We start from the raw sequence: 15,029 nt of genomic DNA, 5'->3' as shown, positions 1-15,029 counted from the left end.
AAGAAGTAGGGAGATCGTGGATGCCTCTCAAAGTGCCTTGCTCTGACAAATGGTAACAGAACCCACGAGGGAAGGGTTTTGACAGTAGATCTAGTGCTCACAAATGGAGGCATTGTTTCCAATGTCTGAATGGGTGCCCACCTAGGCAATAGTGATCATCACACGTGTTATGGTTTGATATAAGAGTGAAAGCAGAGTTCAGCTGCACAAAGTACTGGCTTTCAGACATGCTGATTTTGGTAAAATGGAGGAATACTCGAAGAAAGAGCTGTGAAGTGGAAGCACAGTGTCCAAGCTAAAAGCTGCTATAAGAATGGCAGCTGATCTTTACACAAGGAAAGCAAACAACAACAAAAGAAACAGGAAGCCTATATGGTTTTCTTAGCAAGTGGTTCAAAAAATTAGGGCAAAGGAGGCTTCCTTCAAGAAATACTGAACCTTTTTACTTAGATCCTTCTGTTGTGTTCTTAACAGGAGGATCATGGAAGAGATTACTGGCTTAAACTCAAAGAAGCCAAGAGGGAAATATGGCATGTGAAAGCACAGGCAGAAGAAAGAATTTTCAGCGAACAGTTTCAAGTCAGAATCGGATGAGTGACATATGACCATGTGCCGGACCCCAGGTACGTAACACAGGACTACCTCTCGGAACCCTGTTGGACTGAGTTCATAGAAAACATACTAGAAATTAACTTGCATGACTACCATACTAAACTACCTCATACATCTGCTTGGTCAGATATACCACCCACTATAGACCCCCCCCCCCCCCCCCACCAATATACTATACTAAAAGAAGCCAATGTGCTCACCATAAAACTCCTAGGACTCTTTATCCTAACACTAACAACCATAACAGGAGCCATACCACAGAACGACCACGACATCATACCCACACTTTACAACTTAAACCACCCAACCAGACACACCACCTCTCATCAAGCAAAAAGTCGACCAAACAAAAGAAGAGTTTCAGCCACGTATCAAACACAGCAGACGACTTAAGGGCACAAACCAACCTAATAAACCAAATAAGTGACAACTAGTGAAAATTCCCAAAACTCCAAAAACAGAGGAAAATTACCTACCAATTCCAGTAGGATACATAAATGCTAGATCAGCAGTGAACAAAACGGAAACCATAAAGGACTGGATCATGAAGGATGATCTCAGACTAGTCTTCCTAACTGAAACATGGATCCACAACAAAGAAAGCCACATAATCTCAGACCTCTGTCTCCCAGGCTATAAAATTCTACATTGGTCTAGAAAGGAGAAAAAGGGAGTGGGCATCGCATTGTTATACAGATCCTTCTTCACAACAGAAACCATAGATGAATCCATAACACTGCAACTACAAATCGCCTCAGGATAAAGAACAAATCTCTGCTTAACCACCTATGTTGTATCATATTCTACAGACCCCCAAGAAAACTGGAGGGCCGCCCAGATAAACTTTATGGACTTTTATCTCAAACATGTGTATCAAACCTGAATGTGATGGTAATGGGAGACATTAACCTACATCTAGAACACCAAAACACAGAATGCACAAGAGAGTGCAACAAATTTCTTCAACTATGGGAATTCAGTAGGCCACCAGTGAGCTCAGCCCACATAAAAGGTCATACACTAGACCTACTAGCATACAAATTCTCAATAGACCTGAACTTTTCAGCAAAGAACCAGAAATGGACTGAAACCCCTTGGTCTGACCACTTCAGGCTAAACATGACCCTATACTGGAAAGAGACAGGAACCTGCCAAACACACAGCTGAAACTCTTATGTAACGAGGGAAAATCGACACAACGACATTCTTGCGTTCTATGTACGAAAATCAGTGGTCATCACCAACCAACTCTACAGACTTCCTCACTGAATGGGACAAAATATGCACTGCCATCCTAGACGAAATAGCACCCAGGCGAATCAGAACCTCACAAAAACACAATACAATCCCATGGTACAATGAGGAACTGGAAGAACTGAAAACACAATGCAAAAGACAAGAACGAGCTTGAAAAAAACAAAAATGAATCTACAATAGCCTAGCCTCATGGAAGGAAACACAAACGAGGTACAAACAAAAAGAAAATTTTACCTGGAATAATTAGGTTATGACTATAAGTACATGAGGAAATTATACAAGGTTGTAAACAGCCTACTTGACATTAACACAGTGACAACAAACGAAGGTCTCCCACCAGCAAATGAGCTAGCTAAATGTTTCATAGAGAAGATAATCAACCAAAGAAAAAGTATACCTCAGGAAGATACCAACCTTGAATCCTTCATAGACGAACTTGATCAACCCTCAGAGGAAACGCCAGCTGACAGGACCTGGACAACTTTTGCCCAGCTTTCCACTGAGACAGTACCCTAAACGATAAGGAAATTCTCTTCTGCTCACTAGACACATACCCCAACTACATTATGAGAGCACCCACACCCGCTTCACTGAAGAACTCAGATTCCATCTAAACTTTATGCTCCAGTAAGGCCAATTCCCACTTGATAAGGGAAGCATTATGCTCACACCCATCCCAAAAGACACCAAGAAAAACACTAACGATATCTCAAACTACAGGCCATTTGCATCCATACCACTAACAACTAAAATGATGGAAGATGTTGTGGCCAAACAACTAACAGAATGCATCAACAGATTCTCCATTTTACATGAATCCTAATCCTACCACAGAACTGAAACAGTACTGATTACACATCTGACCAAATTCAAACAGGAAATCTCAATAGGCAAAAACATCCTCCTGCTCCAGTTTGACATGTCAAGTGCATTTGACATGGTGGACCACCAAATCATACAAAGAATCCTTGATAATTTAGGAATTGGAGGGAAGATACTTGCATGGTTCAAGGGTTTCTTGACCACTAGATCCTACTAAGTAAAGGCTATCTCAGTAATCTCTTCACCCTGGAAAGCAGAATGCAGAGTCCCACAGGGCTCACCACTCTCACCAACACTATTCAACCTAATGATGGTCTCACTTGCCAGGTCACTGTCCAGACAAGGTTTTAACCCCTTCATCTATGCCGACGTCACAACCTACATCCCTTTCAAGAACAACCCATCAGAAATCGCCTCCAAAATCACGAACAGCATGAACACCATGAAATCATAGGCATCAGCCTTCAAGCTAAAACTAAACAGGGAAAAAACATACTCTCATCTTCACACAACACCACACTCTTCACAACCATCAATGCCATGGAAGCATCCCACCCTATCTCTGACAATCTGAAAATCCTAGGAATCACCATAGACCATACCCTATCACTCAAAAACCAGGCCAAGGCTACCACAAAGAAAATGTTCCACACAATGTGGAAACTTGAATAAAACAATACTTTCCAAGGGATGTATTTCACAACATGATTCAAACCATGGTTCTTGCCAGTGTGGATTACTGAAACGGAATCTATGCAGGGTGCAAACAACAAATCTTAAAGAAATTATAAGCAGGTTCAAAAGTGCTAGACCTTTTGGGGCATCAATCATCCACATTCTAGCCCGTCTCCAAGAAGGGTTTTTATCTGTTGATTTTTTTTTTGAAGATTCAGGTGCCTGGGCTATTATGCTTCAGGACCTGCATAGTAACAGTGTCTTTAGCCTTGTTTCCTGATGTGGTTAGATTTTGAGAGGACTGATTCATCTTAGATTTATTTATTTTATTGCATTTGTATCCCACATTTTCCCACCTATTTGCGGGCTCAGTGTGGCTTACAATACCTTGTGAAGGATGGAAATACATCGTTACAATACGATTATGGGTTACATTGTGAGGAGTTATGGGAAGACAAAGTCAAGTCAAAAATTGTGAGGGCGTGGAAACCATGTGAAGTTACAGTGGGGAAAAGATAGGCGATAGAACAATTTCAAGAGAACATAGGGTATAACGTATCTGTGGTTGGAGTTTGAAGTGTGGTGACAATGCGGGGTGAGAGTAGTTCAGAAGGGAGTGTATTGATGCATTTCTTTTAGTATGTATGGACTTCATGTGTTTTTGATCCTTACAATAAATTTTCTCGAAGAGATGAGTCTTCAGTTGTTTGCGGAAGTCGGTTAATTTGTAGATCATTTTCAGGTTGCGTGAGCCCTGCTGTCCTGAATGAAGCCTGAATTTGGTGCTTTGAGCTTTAGATCTGTCGTCCTTCAAACCTTTGATGCAGGCAACTCTTAAATGTCTCACACTAAAACCAACTTTTTTTCTATCCATTACTTCAGTTCAGAGGAATTCTGAACCAACAATAGTATTTCCCTTTTTATGTAAGTCAGGCTCTAGTGCTTTCTTATTTCAAAAGAGGATTATGGAGCAGATTTAAACTTGTTTGTCTTCATCTGCTGTTGGATTGGCATAGTTCATTGGTTCTAGACTGGTCTGGTGGTACTCAAGGAAAGAAATTTAGCAGGTAAAACCTAATTTCTCCTTTAGTTTTAACTGAAAATGTAGTTTTCCCTTATGATATACTCCAAGGATGTTGATTTGCCCTTCTCTGAGCTGGTGTGCTACAGATATGAAAAGAGCATGAGATTTATACAGCATAGTGTTCTTGTTGAATAGTTGCACTGATTTGGAAATCTGCTGTACAGTTTTGCTTTTATTTTTCTAGGAAAATCCATGAAGAAATGGGTGGAGTCTATTGCAAAGATCATCAGAAGGAAGAAACAAGTTCAAGCTAATGGCATTAGTCATAACATCACTTTTGAGACTCCTCCTCCTCCTATTGAATGGCACATTAGCCGGGTTGGACAGTTTGAAACTTTTGACCTCATGACCCTTCATCCCATTGAAATAGCTCGCCAGCTAACCCTTCTGGAATCTGATCTTTACAGGTACACTTTTTGAATGTTTGTATATTTTCAGATTTCCAAGTGAAGATTCCATGTTTCTACCTTATGCAAATGGGTGCCTAAATAAGGGAAATGGAAAAAGCCATAAAGACATACACACACACCTGTCTCTTCTTCAAGCTGAAGCACCCTAGCGTATTTAGTCACCTTATCTACTTCTGCTATATCTTTGGGATGAGGAGACCAGAACACTAAGTTGCATCATGGATTGATACACAGGTTTGTTCCTTTCCAAATTATTCCTAATATTCTATTTGCTTTTTTGACGACTACTTCATACTGAACTGAGAATTTCAGTGGATTGTCTACAGTGACTCCAGCATCTTTTTCCTGTGTGATGACTCATAATTCAGAACCAGGTATCACAATTCTCATCTTTTTTCACTCTATTCCATACTGTGCACTCATCCATATTAAATATCTGCTGTTTAGATGCTTAGTTGCCTAGTCCCCTTGTCTTACAATATCCTCCTACAATTTCTCATAATCTACTCATTTAATAACTTTGACTAATTTTGTGTCTTCTGCAGATTCAATTATTTCACATGTCACCCCCTTTTTCACATTATTTAAGTAGAGAGGTGTGGTAGCCGTGTTAGTCCACTCTTAAAGGTTATCAATAGAAATCAATCAAAATAAAACATGGAAAAGAAAATAAGATGATACCTTTTTTATTGGACATAACTTAATACATTTCTTGATTAGCTTTCGAAGGTTGCCCTTCTTCCTCAGATCGGAAATAAGCAAATGAGGTAGCAGATAGTATATATGAGAGAAACATCAAAGCATTACTTTGACTGTCTGACAGAGTGGAAGGGTGGGGTATGCATGGGGACATCAAAGCATTTCATTGATATTCTAACAGAATGGGTGTTGGTAGGTGAGAGGAGGGTAATAAACAGAGAAATACAACTTTATGTTTATAATGAGTTAGAAAACCCAGATCCTTATTAAGAATGATTGAATATTTTGACACCCAGCAAACAGGACTTAATAAGGATCTGGGTTTTCTAACTCATTATAAAACATAAAACTGTATTTCTCTGTTTATAACAAGCCAGATGCTTAAGACAAGATTCATTCTACACAGACATCACATGAAAATAGCCGGTGCCAGTCAGGCCCCCACCCCTGTGGGCCAACACTTCACAAGACCAGAACACTGCACCAGTGATTTCACAGTAAGAATACTGAAAGGTAATTTTAAAACAATACAGGAACGTAAGACCTTTGAAATAAGAATGATTGAATATTTTGACACCCAACAAACAGGACTTAATAAGGATCTGGGTTTTCTAACTCATTACCAATGGAAAATAAGAATGATTGAATATTTTGACACCCAATAAACAAGACTTAATAAGGATCTGGGTTTTCTAAGTCATTACCAATGGAAAATCCTGCCAAACAAATCTTACTGACTTCTTTGACTAGGTGACGAAAGAACTGAATGAAGGACATGCGCTAGATGGATTTCAGCAAAGTCTTTGATACAGTCCCTCACAGAAGATTTGTGAATAAGCTGAGAGGACTGAACATAGGACCCAAAGTGGTGAACTGGATAAGAAACTGGTTGACCAATAGGTGACAGAGGGTGGCGGTAAATGGGATCTGCTCTGAGGAAAGGAAGATGAGTAAGTGGAGTGCCTCAGGGGTCGGTGCTGGAGCCGATTCTGTTTAATATATTTGTGAGAGACATTACTGAAGGATTAGAAGGAAAAGTTTGCCTTTTTGCGGATGACACAAAGATAGTCTATAGAGTGGAAACCCTGGAGAGAGAGAAGAATGGTCAAAGGTATAGCAGTTAAATTTAATCACCACTATATACAGTGGTGGAAATAAGTATTTGATCCCTTGCTGATTTTGTAAGTTTGCCCACTGACAAAGACATGAGCAGCCCATAATTGAAGGGTAGGTTATTGGTAACAGTGAGAGATAGCACATCACAAATTAAATCCGGAAAATCACATTGTGGAAAGTATATGAATTTATTTGCATTCTGCAGAGGGAAATAAGTATTTAATCCCTCTGGCAAACAAGACCTAATACTTGGTGGCAAAACCCTTGTTGGCAAGCACAGCGGTCAGACGTCTTCTGTAGTTGATGATGAGGTTTGCACACATGTCAGGAGGAATTTTGGTCCACTCCTCTTTGCAGATCATCTCTAAATCATTAAGAGTTCTGGGCTGTCGCTTGGCAACTCGCAGCTTCAGCTCCCTCCATAAGTTTTCAATGGGATTAAGGTCTGGTGACTGGCTAGGCCACTCCATGACCCTAATGTGCTTCTTCCTGAGCCACTCCTTTGTTGCCTTGGCTGTATGTTTTGGGTCATTGTCGTGCTGGAAGACCCAGCCACGACCCATTTTTAAGGCCCTGGCGGAGGGAAGGAGGTTGTCACTCAGAATTGTACGGTACATGGCCACATCCATTCTCCCATTGATGCGGTGAAGTAGTCCTGTGCCCTTAGCAGAGAAACACCCCCAAAACATAACATTTCCTCCTCCATGCTTGACAGTGGGGACGGTGTTCTTTGGGTCATAGGCAGCATTTCTCTTCCTCCAAACACGGCGAGTTGAGTTCATGCCAAAGAGCTCAATTTTTGTCTCATCTGACCACAGCACCTTCTCCCAATCACTCTCGGCATCATCCAGGTGTTCACTGGCAAACTTCAGACGGGCCGTCACATGTGCCTTCCGGAGCAGGGGGACCTTGCGGGCACTGCAGGATTGCAATCCGTTATGTCGTAATGTGTTACCAATGGTTTTCGTGGTGACAGTGGTCCCAGCTGCCTTGAGATCATTGACAAGTTCCCCCCTTGTAGTTGTAGGCTGATTTCTAACCTTCCTCATGATCAAGGATACCCCACGAGGTGAGATTTTGCGTGGAGCCCCAGATCTTTGTCGATTGACAGTCATTTTGTACTTCTTCCATTTTCTTACTATGGCACCAACAGTTGTCTCCTTCTCGCCCAGCGTCTTACTGATGGTTTTGTAGCCCATTCCAGCCTTGTGCAGGTGTATGATCTTGTCCCTGACATCCTTAGACAGCTCCTTGCTCTTGGCCATTTTGTAGAGGTTAGAGTCTGACTGATTCACTGAGTCTGTGGACAGGTGTCTTTCATACAGGTGACCATTGCCGACAGCTGTCTGTCATGCAGGTAACGAGTTGATTTGGAGCATCTACCTGGTCTGTAGGGGCCAGATCTCTTACTGGTTGGTGGGGGATCAAATACTTATTTCCCTCTGCAGAATGCAAATAAATTCATATACTTTCCACAATGTGATTTTCCGGATTTAATTTGTGATGTGCTATCTCTCACTGTTACCAATAACCTACCCTTCAATTATGGGCTGCTCATGTCTTTGTCAGTGGGCAAACTTACAAAATCAGCAAGGGATCAAATACTTATTTCCACCACTGTATCTGGGGTAACAACACTAATCCAGTTTTCCAATAATACTTCTTCCAATACCAACGAAAACTTAAATAAAAAATAAAACATACAATTTTTTAAATATATAAATCTATATTTTTATATTTAGATAGTACTCAGACCAAGTGCATTATGTGTTGAGCAATGTAGGATCCAGCTCTTTAATAATGCACTCCTCCAACCATCATTGCACTAAGTCCACCCTGCCTACCATATCTTAATATGAAGCAAAGTCTCATATCTATAAACAACTCATCTAAGATCACTTATCTACAAGAATGGTACTCCCAATCTGTATCTCCCAGGGCAAAAAATCCCCCAATCTGTATCTTCCGGTGCAAAGTCCAGTTTCAGAGAAGGATCCCATACGATCTAAAAAGTGTCTGCAAAACAATCCACTGTTCTCACAATGTCTTTTTGCTCCTTTGGTTTTGAATTCCCAATGTTGTGCTCTTGTTCTGTACATGGCGTCCATGTTTTGTCTTATTTGGCGTCCTCAGGAGAACTTAAACTAAAAATAAAATATCAAATACTACAAAACTAAACTTAAAGAAATGATCAAAAAAGTCTACCAGCCTCCCACATTTAACTATTTTATCCCTCAATCTCATCACTACTCAAACAATACTTGATGGGTACCTACAGTGCGAACCGCACCCTCCATCACAAGCACCCCAGAAAGACACCAAATGCATACACGTCTACAGCTATGCAAGTTACACCCCCTGCTCTAAGCTGGGAGATTTTAAAGCAATGTCAACCGCTCAGTTTCCTTATTTAGACCACTAGGGGCCATAGTCTGCCTGTTAAAAATAAACTGCTGTTCCTTCCTCTACAGTATCGCTGCACTGTTTCCTCCTCTCAACAAATTGACTTTAAGCAATACTACAAAAAGCAGGTCTTGTTCAGTGTGATGATGTTGATCCCAGTGACTAACCAGGGGAGCTTCGGGGGATTTTTTGCACAGGAAGATACTGATTGGGAGTACCATCATTGCAAATACGTGAACTTTGTTGAGTTGTTTATAGATATGAGAGTTTTGGGCTCATTTTCAAAAGAGAAAAACATCCAAAAAGTGGCATAAATGTGCATTTGGACATTTTTCTCACAAAAACATCCAAATTGGTATTTTCAAAACCAGTTTTTAGACGTTTTTCTATGAAGTCCGTCAGAAGTGCTTTCCAATCACAAGGGGGCATGTTAAGGGTGGGATTTGGGCGCTCCTAACAGACGGTTTTCAGCTATAATGGAAAAGAACAAAACCGTCCAAGACTTAACACAAGACGTTTTGAGCTAGTCCTGTTTTTATAACGAATAAGGCACAAAAAGGTGCTCTAAATGACCAAATGACCACTGGAGGGAATCAGGAGTGACTTTCTCTTACTCCCCCAATGGTTACTAACCCCCTCCCACCCTCCCAAAATGTGATTAAAAACATTACTTGCCAGCCTCTTTGCCAACCTCAGATGTTAGTTATACTCAGGTCCATTAGAGCAGCATGCAGGTCCCTGGAATAGTCTAGTGGTGGGTGCAGTGCACTGCAGACAGGTGGACCCAGGCCCATACCTCTCCTTGTCTGTTACACTTGTGGAGGAAACTGTGAACCCTCCAAAACTCACCAGAAACCCACTGTACCCACATGTATGTGCCCCTTCACCCGTAAGTGCTATGGTAGTGGTGTACAGTTGGGGGTAGTGGGTTATGGGGGGGGGGGGCGCTCAGCAGACAAGATAAGGGAGCAATTGTGAAATGTGTACCTGGGTGCATTTTATGAAGTCCACTGCAGTGCCCCTAGGGTGTCCTATTGCTTTCCTGGGATGACTGGGGGACCAGTCTACTGAAAATGCTGGCTCTTCCTACATCCCAGTGGCTTGATTTTGTGCGTTTTACACTTGAACGTTTTTTGTTTGAAAATGGACCAAAAAACAAAACGTCCAAATCACAAAACCTTGTTCAAAACAGTATTTTGAAAACAAAAGATAGATGTTTTTTCTTTTTTGGAAATGACCTTCTTTCCTATTCAGAATTAGACATTTTTTTTTTTTTTGCAAAACGTCCAAAGTCGGACTTAGACGTCATATCGAAAATACCCCTCTATGCCTCATATTAAGAATTATATGGTAGGCAGGGTGGACTTAGTGTAATGATGGTTGGAGGAGTTGGATCCTACATTGCTCAGCATATAATGCACTTGGTCTGAACACTATCTAAATATAAAAATATAGATTTATTTATATAAAAAAATGTATGTTTTATTTTTGATTTAAGCTAAAATTTAATGCCAAGACGTACAGAATGATGCACTTGGGGTACATAAATCCAAAAGAGAGATTACCAGATAGGAAGGGAAAGATTGATAAGCTCAGGAGAGGGACCTTGGGGTGATGGTGTCCGAGGATGTCAAGGTGACAAAACAATTCAACAGGGCAGTGGCCATGGCCAAAAGGATGCTAGACTGCAAACTTTGCAAAATGCAGCAGCCTGTTTTTTTATGTAAAGCTCACAGTTTCGATTCTGTTACACCCCTTCTAGCCTCACTTCACTGGTTGCCTATTATGTATCGATCTTGGTTTAAAATCCTGTGTCTCACAAAATGCTTCACTATGGTTCTCCTGCCTCTCTCTCCTTTCTAGTCATTCCTTGCACTCCTTCATACGCTCTCTGTTCCTTGGAGTACATAAGTATTGCTATACTGGGAAAGAGCAAAGGTCCATCAAGCCCAGCATCCTGTTTCCAACAGTGGCCAATCCAGGTCACAAATACCTGGCAAGATCCCCAAAAAGTACAAAACATTTTATACTGCTTATCCCAGAAATAGTGGATTTTCCCCAAGTCCATTTAATAATGGTCTGTGGACTTTTCCTTTAGGAAGCCGCCAAAACCTTTTTTAAACTCCGCTAAGCTAACTGCCTTTACCACATTCTCTGGCAACGAATTCCAGAGTTTAATTACATGTTGAGTGAAGAAACATTTTCTCCGATTCGTTTTAAATTTACTACATTGTAGCTTCATCGCATGCCCCCCAGTCGTAGTATTTTTGGAAAGCGTAAACAGATGCTTCACATCTACCTGTTCAACTCCACTCATTATTTTATAGACCTCTATCATATCTCCCCCTCAGCTGCCTTTTCTCCAAGCTGAAGAGCCCTAGCCGCTTTAGCCTTTCCTCTTAGGGAAGTCGTCCCATCCCCTTTATATTTTCGTCGCCCTTCTCTGCACCTTTTCTAATTCCACTATATCTTTTTTGAGATGCGGCAACCAGAATTGAACACAATATTCAAGGTGCGGTCGCACCATGGAGCGATACAAAGGCATTATAACATCCTCATTTTTATTTTCCATTCCTTTCCTAATAATACCCAACATTCAATTTGCTTTCTTAGCCGCAGCAGCACACTGAGCAGAAGGCTTCAATGTATCATCAACGACGACGCCTAGATCCCTTTCTTGGTCCGTGACTCGTAACGTGGAACCTTGCATGATGTAGCTATAATTCGGATTCCTCTTTCCCACATGCATCACTTTGCACTTGCTCACATTAAACATCATCTGCCATTTAGACGCCCAGTCTCCCAGTCTCGTAAGGTCCTCTTGTAATTTTTCACAATCCTCCCGCGATTTAACAACTTTGAATAACTTTGTGTCATCAGAAAATTTAATTACCTCACTAGTTACTCCCATCTCTAGGTCATTTATAAATATGTTAAAAAGCAGCAGTCCCAGCACAGACCCCTGTGGAACCCCACTAACTATCCTTCTCCATTGAGAATACTGACCATTTAACCCTACTCTCTGTTTTCTTTTAAACAGTTTTTAATCCACAATAGAACACTACCCCCAGATACACAATATCAACCGCCTCACCTTTATCCACATGTCTGTTCACCCCTTCAAAGAAATGTAGTAGATTGGTGAGGCAAGATTTCCCTTCTCTAACTCCATGTTGACTTTGTCTCATTAATCCATTCTTTTGAATATGCTCTGTAATTTTGTTCTTAATAATAGTCTCTACCATTTTGCCCGGCACAGACGTCAGACTCACCAGTCTATAATTTCCCAGATCTCCTGTGGAACCTTTTTTAAAAATCAGCGTTACATTGGCCACCTTCCAATCTTCCGGTACCACACTCGATTTTAAGGATAAATTACGTATTACTAACAATAGCTCCGCAAGCTCATTTTTCAGTTCTATCAGTACTCTGGGATGAATACCATCCGGTCCAGGAGATTTGCTACTCTTCAGTTTGTAGAACTGCCCCATTACATCCTCCAGGTTTTCAGAGAATTCATTAAGTTTCTCCAACTTGTCAGCTTAGAATACCATTTGTGGCACCTGTATCCCACCCAAATCTTCCTCGGTGAAGACCGAAGCAAAGAATCTCTCTGCTACGGCTTTGTCTTCCCTGATCGCCCCTTTTGCTCCTCGGTCATCTAGCAGTCCATCCAATTCTTTTGCCGGCTTCCTGCTTTTAATTTACCTAAAAAAATTTTTACTATATGTTTTTTGCCTCCAATGCAATCTTTTTTTCGAAGTCCCTCTTAGCCTTCCTTATCAGCGCTTTGCATTTGACTTGACATTCCTTATGCTGTTTCTTATTATTTTCAGTCAGTTCCTTCTTCCATTTTCTGAAGGATTTTCTTTTAGCTCTAATAGCTTCCTTCACTTCACTTTTTAACCACACCGGCTGTCATTTGGTCTTCCGTCCTTCTTTTTTAATACGCGGAATATATTTGGTCTGGCCTTCCAGAATGGTGTTTTTGACCAGCATCCACGCCTGATGTAAATTTTTGACCCTCGCAGTCGCTCCTCTAAGTTTTTTTTTTCACCCTTCTCATTTTATTATAGTCTCCTTTTTTAAAGTTAAACGCTAACGTATTTGATTTCCTAAGTATACTTACTTCAAAGCTAATATCAAATCCGATCATATTATAATCACTGTTATCAAGCAGCCCCAGCACCATTACCTCCCGCTCCAGATCATGTGCTCCACTAAGGACTAAGTCTAGAATTTTTCCTTCTCTCATCAGCTCCTGTACCAGCTGTTCCATAAAGCTGTCCTTAATTTCATCAAGGAATTTTACTTCCCTAACATGCCCCGATGTTACATTTACCCAGTCAATATCGGGGTAATTGAAATCACCAATTATTATTATGTTGCCCAGTTTGTTTGCGTCCTTAATTTCCTTTAATATTTCTGCATCCGTCTGTTCATCCTGGCCAGGCGAACAGTAGTACACTCCTATCACTATCCTTTTCCCCTTTACATATGGAATTTCAATCCACAGTGATTCCAAGAAGTGTTTTTTTTCCTGCAGAATTTTCAATCTATTTGATTCAAGGCTCTTGTTAATATACAATGCTACCCCTCCACCAATTCGATCTACCCTATCACTACGATATAATTTGTACCCAGGTATGACAATGTCCCACTGGTTATCCTCGTATGTTTGTTGTTCCTATTTACATAATGCTTAGTATTTGACAGTATTAATTTGCAATCTTTTGTCTGTTTTTTATTTTTATTTAGGGACACCTGATCTACTACGGTCTCTTTTGCAACCTCACTATCAGGATACCCTATTTTCCCTGTTCTGTTATCTTTGAAAAATACCTTATCCCGAACAAACCGCTTTTGAGCGACTGTCAGCCTTCCCCCCCCCCCCCCCCCCCCCCCCCCCCCCGTTTCTAGTTTAAAAGCTGCTCTTTCTCCTTTTTAAATGCCGATGCCAGCAGTCTGGTCCCATCCTGGTTAAGGTGGAGCCCATCCTTTTGGAATAGGCTCCCCCTTCCCCAGAATGTTGCCCAGTTCCTAACATATCTAAAACCCTCCTCCCTGCACTATCGTCTCACCCACACATTGAGACTCCGGAGCTCTGCCTGTTTCTTGGGCCCTGCACTTGGAATGGGTAGCATTTCAGAAAATTCCCATTGCCTGGTTATTCCTTCTCATAGTAACATATTAACGTAGTAAATAACAGCAGATAAAAGACCTGTACGGTCCATCCAGTCTGCCCAACAAGATAAGCTCATTTTACATGGTATGCGATACTTTATATGTATACCCGAGTTTGATTTGTCCTTACCATTCTCAGGGCACAGACCGTAGAACTCTGCCCAGCACTCTTCTTGTATTAAAAGTTCTGAAGCTGACGTCAAAGCCCCTTAAAATTTACACTCCAGTCCATCCATATCTATTCAGTCACAATCAGGGCATAGACTGTGGAAGTCTGCCCAACACTGGTTTTGCTTCCTAATTACCGGTGTTGCCACCCCAATCTCCTCTAAGATTCTGTGGATTCACTCCTTCTAAACAGGATTCCTTTGTGTTTATCCCATGCGTGCTTTAATTCCATTACCATTTTCATCTCCACCACCTCTCATGGGGGGCATTCCGTGTATTCACCACCCCTTCCATGAAAAAATACTTCCTGACATTACTCCTGAGTCTGTCCCCATGCAGCCTTAATTCACGTCCTCTAGTTCTACCGCCTTCCCGTCTCCGTAAAAGGTTTGTTTGCGGATTAATACCTTTCAAATATTTGGACATCTGTATCATGTCACCCCTGTTTCTCCTTTCCTCCAGTCAAAGAAGTCAATAAGATTTGTTTGGCAGGATTTTTCTTTGGTAAAGCCATGTTGCCTCAGATCCTGTAACCCATTGGCTTCTAGAAAGTTAACTATCCTATCTTTCAGCAGCGACTCCGTTATTTTTCCTACCAC

General features: G+C 41.2%; 1 protein-coding gene across 2 annotated transcripts in view; it reads left to right on the top strand.

Annotated features, from left to right (window-relative positions):
- Window positions 1-15,029, top strand: part of SOS2 (SOS Ras/Rho guanine nucleotide exchange factor 2) — a 330,826-nt gene that overhangs the window by 214,105 nt on the left and 101,692 nt on the right. For both annotated transcript variants that reach the window (XM_030214043.1, XM_030214042.1), the window contains one exon: window positions 4,635-4,857. In XM_030214043.1, the coding sequence (XP_030069903.1) occupies window positions 4,635-4,857 (223 nt within the window). The remainder of the gene's footprint in view (window positions 1-4,634; window positions 4,858-15,029) is intronic.

This window comes from Microcaecilia unicolor, chromosome 9 (genome assembly GCF_901765095.1).
Source record: "Microcaecilia unicolor chromosome 9, aMicUni1.1, whole genome shotgun sequence".
Taxonomy (NCBI): domain Eukaryota; kingdom Metazoa; phylum Chordata; class Amphibia; order Gymnophiona; family Siphonopidae; genus Microcaecilia; species Microcaecilia unicolor.
The sequence above is the reverse complement of the archived record's forward strand: the minus strand, read 5'-3'. Positions and strand labels throughout refer to the sequence as shown.